At 48.3% G+C, this 11,550-nt stretch overlaps 1 protein-coding gene across 1 annotated transcript in view; it reads right to left on the reverse strand.

Moving 5' to 3' along the window:
* LOC134086971 (XK-related protein 7-like) overlaps positions 1-8,639 on the reverse strand; it is a 75,289-nt gene extending 66,650 nt beyond the window's left edge. The window contains exon 1 of the mRNA XM_062540168.1: positions 8,116-8,639. Within this exon, the coding sequence (XP_062396152.1) occupies positions 8,116-8,639 (524 nt within the window). The remainder of the gene's footprint in view (positions 1-8,115) is intronic.
* Positions 8,640-11,550: the final 2,911 nt, after the last annotated feature.

An 11,550-nucleotide genomic window follows, 5' to 3' on the forward strand; every position in this document is an offset into this window, starting at 1 on the left:
AGAGAGAGAGAGAGAGGGAGAGGGAGAGAGAGTGGGAGGGACAGAACAAGAGCGGAGAGGAAAGATGGAGAGAGGTTGTGACGGCGCCTCCTGCCAGCCGACAGCGTTCACTGCAGGGGCAGCAGATGGGATATGTCCACTGTAAGCTGAGATGTGTGTGTGTGTGTGTGTGTGTGTGTGTGTCTGAGAGGGTGCAAAGGTTTGCATGTGTGACTGTCTCTCCCTGTATTGGACAATGCTATTACCCTAAACACACACACCCACACACCCACACATTCAAGTGCATGTAAATGAATATTTCCTGCACGTCTACCTTCAAATGAGGACTTCAAACAAAGACCAAGTGCTCTCTAAAAATCTGTCAGTCCTTTGCAATTCATGTTTGAGTATGTGTGTGTGTGGTGGTGGGGTGTGTGTGTGTGTGTGTGGGGGGGGGGGGGTCTATGTGCATGTCCATGTGTGTGTTTGTGTGTTTGTGTATGTGTGTGTGTGTTTGTGAATGCAGGACAGCTCTGCGAGCTAAACCTCCAGAAGCACCAAACAAAACACTGGCACGATGAGCAGCAGAGCATGAATATGCATCCAGCAGAGTCACAGGGAGGTTAGGTGCCCTGGGAGCAATCTTCTCTCTTTCTCTCTCTCACTCACTCTCTCCATGTTCTCTTCTCCCTTAGTCTCTCTATCTGTTTTTCGGTGGGCTAAAGCCTTTTTCCTCATTGATAGCCTATTAGAAAGAGCGAATGTTCCATGGGTCTGTGCCGTGGCTGTGACTCCGGTGTGGGTCCGGTTTGACTCTGGTGTGACTCTGGTGTGACTCCGGCGTGACTCCGGCATGACTCCGGCGTGACTCCGGACGGTGAGGGAGAGCCAGCGTCCTGTGGCTGCACCCGAACTCAGTGACGTCAGCCACACAAGCGCGTCTGTCACGCAGCTTTCAGACAGAGGCCCCCCGCACCCCTCAGGACAGAGGGAGAGGGAGAGACAGACGGAGAGAGAGAAAAAAGAAGAGATCACAGGACAGGAGAGAGAGAGAAAGAGGGAAGGTGGGACACAAAATGAAAGCACATAAAGAGAGACAGCATGAGAGAGAGAGAAAAAGAGAGAGAGAGAGGACAAGAGAGGGAAAGAGAGAGAGACAGAGAGAGAAAGGACCAGAGAGAGAGAGGCAGAGAGAGACACACAGAAAGAGAGACAGAGAGAGCGAGAGAGAGAGAGAGAGAGAAGGAGAGTGACAGAAAAACCCAATTAACCTGCCATTTCTCCATGGAAACGGATCCAGCTGTTCGGATGTGCGAGGGCACACCAAACTGTCACGGCCAATCACAGCACACGAAGCAGTGAGGGGGCCAGACACAAATTGGTTTTATTCTATTCCTTTTCCAGTGCCGTATTCAAGAAGAACAGCGCTGAGAAGTGCAAGTTGATTAATGGATGCCATAAAAATTAAATAGAATTTGAGAGATAAAAAAAATGTAATTGCTGCATCTGTTATGGTGTGACTCAACGGCTGCACTGCAATAACAAGAACACAAAGATTCCTACTCAAATGTATTCACATCATAATAGTAAAAAATCTAAAACCAAACAGAGCGTAAACAATACTGAGGGAAAGATAATGGACCTGAAGGGACCCAAGGAGAGCCTGGGGATCCTGGAGAGTGTGAGAGAGTTCCTCTCAGCATCAAGGTAACCCCCACAATAGAGCTTTCCACTTATCAGCTGACTGGGCCCAAGGTTGCGCTCCATTCTTGGCCAGTTTTTATCTCCCGCCACGGTTCTCTGGCCTTGAGCCTGCTCTTAAGTCTCAGCTTCTCATCCGGGCCCTACATCTCGGCGACACCGCGATTTAATCGAAAGAAAAGTGATGCAACCCCCCCACCCACCCACCCACCCCAAAAATCAAACGGAATAGAATTGAGTCATCTGAGAATAGCGCTCCTGAACCCTTCTCCTTGCGTAACTCCATTTACCGTGGTGGTGGTGGAGGAATACGTGGCGTGACCGAGGCGTGCTTTGCCCCGTGGTCGGAGCGCTTTGATGTGGTGTTTGATCTGCGGCTCGGAGCGTGATGGGCACGCGAGGGACCAAAGGCCTCGGCTCTCTCCCTCTCTTCCTCTTCCTCTTCCACATCCTCTTCCTCATCCTCGCTCGCTCGCTCGGCGGCGGCGCTCATCCCCGTGGCCGTGGGAAGCGGGCGGCGGCAGAAGAACTCATATTTGCATATGGTCCTGCCAAGTGAGGCATCGCCTGCCCTGGGCTCTGCTTCAAACCGGCCCCGGCGCCAGCGCCAGCTCAGACAGCCAACGGGAGGCAGAGAACAAGAGAGAGAGAGATGGAGAGAGAGAGAGAGAGAGAGAGAGAGAGAGAGAGAGATGGAGAGAGAGAGAGAGAGAGAGAGAGATGGAGAGAGAAAGATGGAGAGAGAAAGATGGAGAGAGAGACAGAGAGAGAAGGGGGCTCTGCTGAGAGCGACTGCAAAATATCTCATACAGACGCAGCCAAATAATCACTCATACTCTCTCACTCTTACACAGACGCACACACATAAACACAAGCACACACTGACACATTGTACTCCCAAAACAACTGTGACTACACTGAACAAGCTAGGGCTATATGACATGAAAGTGCTCTCTCTCTCACACACACACACACACACACATACACGTGTGTGTGTGTGTGCATGGCTGAACCTCCATCTATTGCATTCACAAAGGCACAGGGTAGAGAGCTGCACCCTTCAACTGTCATCCACACCCCAGTCACACACGCAGTCATGTCTGACACGGGTTATGTGTGCTGATTTTTGTATCTACTGTGTCTGCAGGGGGACAGAAGTGGGTCAGTCTGTTCAGAGAGGACAGAAATCACTCACTGGGAAAGAGGGAGACAGAGAGAGGGAGAGAGAGACAGGGAGAGAGAGAGAGAGAGGGGGCAGGGAGATAGAGAGAGAGAGAAAGAGAGAGACAGGAAGAGAAAGAGGGGTGCAAATAAAAGAGCATGATTTAAGGAATAAGATACAGAATGGAGAGGAAAATGAAAGGATGAGCAGAGGGGAAAAAAGAGAAAGAGGAGATGGGCTTGGGGAGTGGAGAGAAGATTAAGGAGAATAGGCAGAGGTGTGGGGAGAGAATGAGAGTGGATGTGTGAGTGAGAGAGAGGGAGAGAGAGAGAGAGGGAGGAGCAGAGAGGGAATGGAGAAACAGGCAGATGGAAAAAAGAGAGAGAGAGGACAGAGCAAAGGAGTGACCATGGTTTAATGAGGTCGACAGTGCTGGATAAACCCTGCCAGAGAGAAAGAAGAAAAAAAAGAACGCAAAGAAAGGGGGAGGGAGGGAGGAGCAGAAGGAGGGAGGGATGGAGGGAGAGAGGGGAAAAAAGACATTTCTCTCTTCCTTGCCAAACTGAAATGTCACTTTGACGCACGGTTGGGCTTGCTGAGGCGACTAACGTCCTGCTTTTTAAAATGCGCCTCACGCCGTCCCACTCCAGCGCCCCTCCGCTCTCCCCCGGCACATCGCCTCTGCCCCCCCCCCCCCAAATAGCCGCCGCACCACCACCGCCCGGCCGGCCGGCGCGATGACCCCCGGAGCCAAAGGCCAGACCTGCCGCACCGTCCCCCCAGACTCTCCTCGCCACGGCAACCAGCGCAAGAAGGATCTGTCTGAGTCCGTGGTAACCCCTGTCTCCGTACCACTTACTGTATTTCTCTCTCTGTCTCTCTCTTTCTCTCTCTCTCTCTCTCTCTCTCTCTCTCTCTCTGTGTGTCTCTCTTTCTCTTAATCACTTGTCCCTTCTCTCTTTGATGGAGGGAGTCGTCGTCTCTCATCATTAACCTCTGACCAGTGGGAACTGCAGGGGAAGAGTTAGAAACTACAGCAGGACTGTTGCCTTAGAGGGGAGGACTGGATGGGATGTGATCTTATTCAAATCCCAACTGGCCTCTGCATGAGACACAGAGGGATGTAATGCACCTTTGGCTGTGCACGCACATTTGGCACCAAAAAGGGGTGACAGCCCTCAATAACAGAACAGGGTCAAGTGTGAGCAAGTCATTTTGAATAAAGAGAACTATTACAATTGCAAATGCCCTAATGTTTAGTGCGGTTAGTCCAGGCATACTGGCAAAAAATATGAGCTGAAAAGGTAGAAATGTGTGTTTTTGGTTGTTTAAGCTTCATGTATATGAAATGGAATGGAATGTCAGTCCGTGTACAAAAATGAGACGCTATTAAGTTTTATGCATGAACATTTCTGTGCGAATAAATCATATGACAGCTGCTGTCTCCCATTATCAAGATCCTGGGGTTGAAGGGATGATCTGCCTACTTAGCTACTGTCTACCATTCTCCGCTGTCGGCAGTTTTCCTTATCAACGTTCACATCCCCAAGTCGCTCGGTCTGATATCTTTCTCTCCGCCTCACTTTCTGCTCCTCCGTTCCCTTCTCAGACAACCTGTCTCGACTCCATTTGCCCGTCTGCCACCAATCCCTTTCCATCTCTCTCTTTCCTCTCCTAGTTTGGTCTTATTTTCTTGCCCTCTTTGGGTACCGTGAGAGAGGGAAGACACCAAATGTCAAGGTGGGATGGACATTCGTGGAGTCCCTAACTGGAAGAAGGTGAAGAAAGACAGGGTAGACCGATGTGGTGAGAGAAGCCGTTGGCAGGTTTTTGGGAAGACGTTTTTTACACAATCAAAAGATACAAAATCATACTACAGTAACACCATATTAACTGCAACCGTGTATTACTGTAACCTCATAGCTAATTTTTTTTTTGCCAAATCAACGTGTAAGTGGCGGCTAATAGTTGAGTAATTACGGTAGTTGCCCCGTCGCAGGCCTGGGGCAGAAGGCTGAGCTATGCAGTTCCCTGCTTCACCCTGAGGTGGACTGTTTGGCATGTTTCATTTGTCATGTGTCAAGTGTGTGTGGACCCTTAGATGCACATACTGAGTACAGGTGTGCAAGCACTCTCACAAGCACACACACATAACACACTCATGTGCACACATACAGACGCCTAGACATCTACACACAACACACACACACTTGTGCATAACTTAGGAACTGTTTCTATATGCACATCCGCATACAGTATTTCAACATTGTCTGTTTATTTGCAGGATTGTGAGTTTGTTTTGCCATGTTTGTGTACAAATAGTGCATGTGTACACACCAGTGTGTGCATATAGCATTTGTATTTGCATGTTCCCCCATATTGTTATCTTCTCTCTCTCATTCCCCTACCTTCCTCTATCCCCACTCCTTTTGTGTGTGTGTGTGTGTGTGTGTGTGTGTGTGTGTATGTGAGAGAGAAAGTGTGTGTGTTTGTGTGTGTGTGTGTGTGTGTGTGCTTGTGTGTGTATGTGTGTGTGTGTGTGTGTGTGTGTGTGTGTGTGTGTGTGTGTGTGTGTGTGTGTGTGTGTGTGTGTGTGTGTGTGTGTGTGTGTGAGAGTATGTGTGAGAGCATGTGTGTGTGCAGAACTGTGTGTGGTGGAGCCTGTACTGGATCCTGCTGCTCCTGGAAAGCATGTGGGTCTCCCGCTGTGGCTGAGAGTGCTTGCACTGTTGGCTCCTCGGGGCCCTGGGCTCAGGCGCTGGGACTCGCCCGCTCTCTCTCTCCCTCTCTCTCTCCCTCTCTCTCTCTCTCTCTCGCTCTCCCTCTCTCTCTCGCTCTCCCTCTCTCTCTGTCTCCCTCCTCCTGAACTGGCCCCAGACGGGAGGGGAGCGCTCCAATGGCCTCCCGCCTGCCTCCCCTGCCGTGGCGCTCTCTTACAGGACAAGGGGCTGGAGCTTTGCCTTGGCCCTGGTAACACTTACTGCCACAGACACACACAAGCACACACACACACACACACACACACACTCTATCTCTCTCTCTCCCTTCTTTCCATCTCTCCCTTCCTCAGCTGGGACACTATCAGAGCCTGACTCAGGGCTTTTCTCTGAGGGGTGGGGGTTACAGCAGGTGTAAGGCACTCCATGAATATGGAGGGCTTCAGGCCAGGAGAGGAGACCAGCGTATGGAAACTAACACTCACCCTCCCCACCCCCACACACACATGTAAAGACAGACATCTTAGGAATCACACTCAAGCACACACACACACACACACTCTTTCTCCTTTCTTTCTTTCTAACGTAGTCTCTTTCTCTCTCACACACACACACACACACACACAACTACCCCCCCCCCCCCCCCACGACACACACACACACACACACACACACACACACACACACACACAGTCCAAGCTTGTGCACGCACTGTTACACATCCTATTTGCTCAGCCGATTATAGCTTATAGATGGGGAGAGTTGTTTAAACGTTGGGTAGTGATGCACAAATCCAAACATGCAAAGACCAGCATGGCCATGGCATGTTGTTACAGCAAATTGGCACTCCAGGCATAAACAGTGATTCACCAGGAACCAGGGAAGCAGAGTGGTAGATAGAGAGAGAGAGAGAGAGAGAGAGAGAGAGAGAGAGGTGCACTTGTAATATTATAGTTTTTTTCTCACACAAATGCTGAGACACAGTCCGGAAGGGCCCAACGTTAATAATTTAGATAGGCAAAGAGCAGTCAAAACAGCTACACGTGTACGAGCGACTTCCTCTTTCCCCATTTATTCCCCATTCACGTCCTCGCCATGCCATGTATTTCCAAGTTTTGAGCACTGACACAAGCATTCACTCGGTCATCGCAACAGCAGGAAAGGTCACACGTCCACAGTATGTTAGCATGCACACTCTCCATCATGAAATGCGTCGGTCCTTTATTGTTCACTCAAGCATACATGCACGCAAAGACAAACGGCGTCTCAGTTCAGATAGGAATTTCTGACATTGTCCAGGAAGACTGCTTGCTTTAGGACTGGGTGTGTGAACCCCCCAGATGATATCAACTATGGTTATCGGACTACAAGGAGACCGAATAGTTCACACATCGAAGCTTCGTTCCGTCATTTCCAGAATTGTGTAGGTAAGCCTTTCCTCAGCATTCATGAACGCAGGTGGACGAATGCACACGATCAATATGGATGCAGCCAGGTCGTGAAAAAGGCATACGTGCGCGCCACAGCTTGTTCGCCCCCCCTGTCAATACGATGTTAATTCTTCTCAAATAAGAGAACGAAAATCGGATCGCAAGTAAATGAGAGGAAGCTTAAAAGATGTGGTCCAAATGGGATTGGTTACAGGGAATTAAAGACGAGTGTGAATCAACGGACGGGTTTACTCGGGGGAGCGTTGACCCAGAAGCTTGTTAAACGGGGAGGCTTCGACTACTACTTAGCCAAGAAGAAGAGAACTGGCGAGACGGGAGGAGATATAGCCTACACGGAAGGAGATATACGAAGTAGCAGGGAGAGGAGACGGCAAGGATAAGCAGGCTGTTCCGTTTCAAGCAGTCATACCATACTTCGTCATTAAACATTTTATTAACCATACCCAAGCAGCCACCAACGAAAGGTTCCCGTCTCATTTGAGTTCATCAATGGATTTTACATCGCCTCGGGTAAAACAAGGGCAACCGTAATGAAAGACAGACAAAAAGGAATATCGCTGCCAGAACCTAGCCTGTCTCTCTCTACACACATCTATCGAAAGACACTCGACACCAGCGAAAAGCCAAGCTCATCGAAGAGCGCAGGGCAAACGTGCCTGTCGATAAGATTCCTTCCAACTCAGGCTTGTACTCCAGAGACCACAGGGCTACCGGTGAGGACAACACACTGGTTATCTCTTGGCTTTTGGTCTAGTAGCCTTATCTTCCCAAACACCCAAATAGTGCGGTTGACAGCACAGGTGCTTTAGCCAGCGTGAGGCGGTGCTACAGCCTACAGCTTGTGATTGGGGTCCATCTGTCCGTTTATACAATCACCAAATCAATCGCACTTAAATCACCCCAAGACCCGTGTACAGGCTAGTATCTAATGCGTGGTACGTAAATATGAGAGCATATCGTCAGTAAAAGAGCATTCATTAACACGAGGCAAATTAACTTGATTCTTGGCAAGGTGGTGTCCTTTCAGCGTTTTTGTGCGCGAGTGCATGCTTTCGTGTAGCCACACGGCATGTTAAAGACACATGCATAGCAAATATCACCTTACCTCCAGACCTGCCCCAGTTGCAGGATGTGAATGACGGATTGAAAGATCCACATGCAGACCCTGCAGCACCTCCGGCTGCTGCTCAGCGTGCCCGTGGTGGGCAGCGTACATGCCCCGGCAGCATTGCCGGTGCTCCGTTGATCGCTGCCCTTGGTGCTGAAATCACCTCCGCACGCCGCCGCAGGACCTGCTCCGCTGGACGTCCCGCTCAGTTCGGTGTAGTCGTACACGAACCACCTGAAACTCAACACCTGGACCACGGTGGAGGGAACCACGACGAAGAGCAGCGTCAGCCAGAACCACCAATTGTTCCCCCTCAGGTAGTAGTCCGCAGCCAGCCACAGGTCTGTGGCCCCGTCGGAGAAAAAGACAAGGAGAGCGCATAGCACCCAGCAACAGTCCACCAGCGTGTACGGCGTTCCGACATACCGGTACAGGGTTGGGCGTTGTTCGGGTCCGACCAGACACCGAGACGGGGTCTCACTCTGCTCAGACACGGCTGCTCCATCCGACTTAGCGGCCATGTTTGTTGTAGGAATGATAGTGGGAAAGGGAAAGCGAGGTGGAGTGAGAGGAGGGGAGGGGGATGTGTGTGAGCGCATGAGTGAGTGAGTAAGAGAGAGAGAGAGAGAGAGAGAGAGACACAGAGAGAGAGAGGGACAGAAAAATGGAAAAGGAAAAAGAGAGATATCCTCGAGGCAATACTGGTACCAATACGATGGCTATTTTTGTCAGTCCCGTTTTTAGTTGTCATTACTTGATATAGCCCTGTGCGCTAGCGCCCGACCCTGGAGAGAGACCCAGCCTTTCATCTTTAAAACTCTACTGCAGGCGTCTTTGCCGTCGACCTAGAGAGGTTCCGCGGGTTACGCTGGTTTGAGATCATAACAGTCAATGAACCATCACAGCACCTTAGCTGCTTCAGTATAACAGGTTCCTCTGCTAATTGGAGAATTTCTTGGCTCGCTTCTCTCAGTCTTCTCTCAACAGTAGCCTAATAATTACATTGCATGTAAATGCAATGTACTGTTATCCCTGTTCTTCTTATAGTTTTTATTCTTCTTCCGACCAAAATCAACGATCAAAGGCTCTAGAACCACTGAACCGTTTGACGTCATTCAAGCACTCCTACAAAGGTCTAGAAACGGAGATTTGTTCTATGATTTTTCACATTTGTGAACTTTACACTTTTTGAGATATTTACGATAAAAGAGTTTCAAAATCCCATAGACTTAACGTTGAGACGCTTTGGCGGCAGAAATGGACTGTTACGTAGTGCTCATTAAGCTACAGCTGTCAAAGAATCCTCTTCATTAGCCATCTGCTCCGCCTTAACCCTCTCTGGCTGTAAACACTAGTGACTAGAAGAAGCAATCTAACGTTGATACCATGCCACGGAACGTTATCGTCTTCGTCTTCTCTCCTGCAGTAGCCCACTCCTATCTTGCTTCGTTACAGTAACCGGTTAGCTCTAGGTGACGTTGGGACCATAGTTAGACAGTCAAACCCTAACGTAAGCACTATATTTAGCTAACAACAATCAAATGTAACGTTAGCTTCCACGCCAGTCTTAACTCAGCGTCCAACCTGATAGACATGCCAGTAAGGCTACCATTTAGGTTTAAGCCTTCTCACAGTCGTTTGTACAGTACAAGCTACATTGTTATCATTCTCATCATTGCCATCATGTTTGTTGTTAGCAAGCTAGCTAACGTTATATTTGCTCGTATAATTTCCTCAGCCTACCTGTTGCTGCATAGCATCATTCGTTTCACTGTAGGTGAACAGTTCCTGTAGCCTACGCCTACTAAACAAAGTGTCAGCGCTTGCAACTCGTTTGAATTTGGCAACTTTATTTCAGTCTATTATTTTTAAAAATGAAGAGTTGTTTTCCAAAATACTATCCACAATTTTAATGCATTTTCATGAATCACTTTTTAAATGTGGGTTTCCAAGTAATTTCAGTGAACTGTAATTATTGTTATTCATCTATTCTAGCCTATGTTCTCTTTTTAACTAATACAATGTTTTACACAGCAACCTTTTTACAATTACATGCAATGGTAATTCCTTCCATGGAATTACATTTTCTAGTTAAACCTCTACTGTCTTAATAATTTATCACTTAATTATGAATGAATAATTAATGGCATTAGTTTGTTCTTTGAAGTGTCGGTCGTATTGTCATCATACCACACAAAAAAAACAGCATAACTGGGTGCATATGTGCATGCAGTGGATTCATTTGATTCATTCTATTTCAATTAAATCCGGTCTTATTCCTGTCATTCCGTCACATTTGATGGTAGTGATAAGGAACCCATCCAACATCACGTAATTCTCAAACTATCACGTAATTCCATTGCCGAGACTATTTCCTGTTATTCTTATCAGCGCAGGCTACTATATAATAAAGTCAGACAGCGTAGCCTGGGTGCTTGCAGACGTAGTTTCCGGGAATTACTTAATTATGTGGGGAGATTGTTGCGACTTCTTTCCATCATGAACTGTAATTTCCCCCTGTGTCTCTGTTCTCCTGGCAATATGCGCTGTCACAAGGCAGTCTAGTTGACAGGAGGAGCATAAGAGTAAATAGCCTGGGTACAGTGTGACGTTTTCCATGAAAGTGTGTGTGTGTTTGTGTGTGTGTATGAGAGAGAGTGAGTGAGAGAGAGAGAGAGAGAGAGAGAGAGAGAGAGAGAGAGAGAGAGAGAGAGAGAGAGATATGCTGGAAACGGAGTGTCAGAAAGACACAGAGAAAGAGGCAATGTGCTTGTGTTTGCTGAAGGGGGTGGGGTCGCTATAGTCTATTAGCCTACATTTAAAAAGGACTTAGATAGAAGACACCACGTCACTCTGCCTATACAGCTACATTAGCTGGCAATATATGAAAATGCCGATTTCAGCTCAGTTAAACATGCGGTCTATTGTTCTTACCGAAACCAATAAATTGCTTGAAAGGAGAGTGCGGCAAAAATAATTGCCAGCTTTCCCTCTTAGTCTATTGAGGTGGTAGTCAATGATCATTAAAATTGGCAGCGAAGTAACCGGATAAGCTCTTTCACTTCCAGCAGACATAAATCCCGCTAAGCGTTGCTCTGTGACTTGATCCGAAATAAACCTGCGCAAAACCAACTTGCCAGAGGCGGATTAAATGGTGTCACTTTGCAGTGACAGTGTTGAGGTTGCAGGCCCTGCCACGATATCAGGCCCTGTGCGTCGACACTGAGAGTTTGAGAACAAGCAGCGCGACCTCCTTTGCCTCGGAGCCATGGAATGAATCCCAGCGAGAAAAAGACAGGGTCAGGCTGAATGACATCCGTCAGTCCGAGGGAACGCAGAAAGAGGCAGAATCCTAATGTGACTGTATTTACTACAGCTGTGTTTTTCCTCCAGACCAAACCATTCGCTTTTTTTCCTAATTCAATTTACTGT

The sequence above is a fragment of the Sardina pilchardus genome, chromosome 7 (assembly GCF_963854185.1).
Source record: "Sardina pilchardus chromosome 7, fSarPil1.1, whole genome shotgun sequence".
Lineage (NCBI taxonomy): Eukaryota > Metazoa > Chordata > Actinopteri > Clupeiformes > Clupeidae > Sardina > Sardina pilchardus.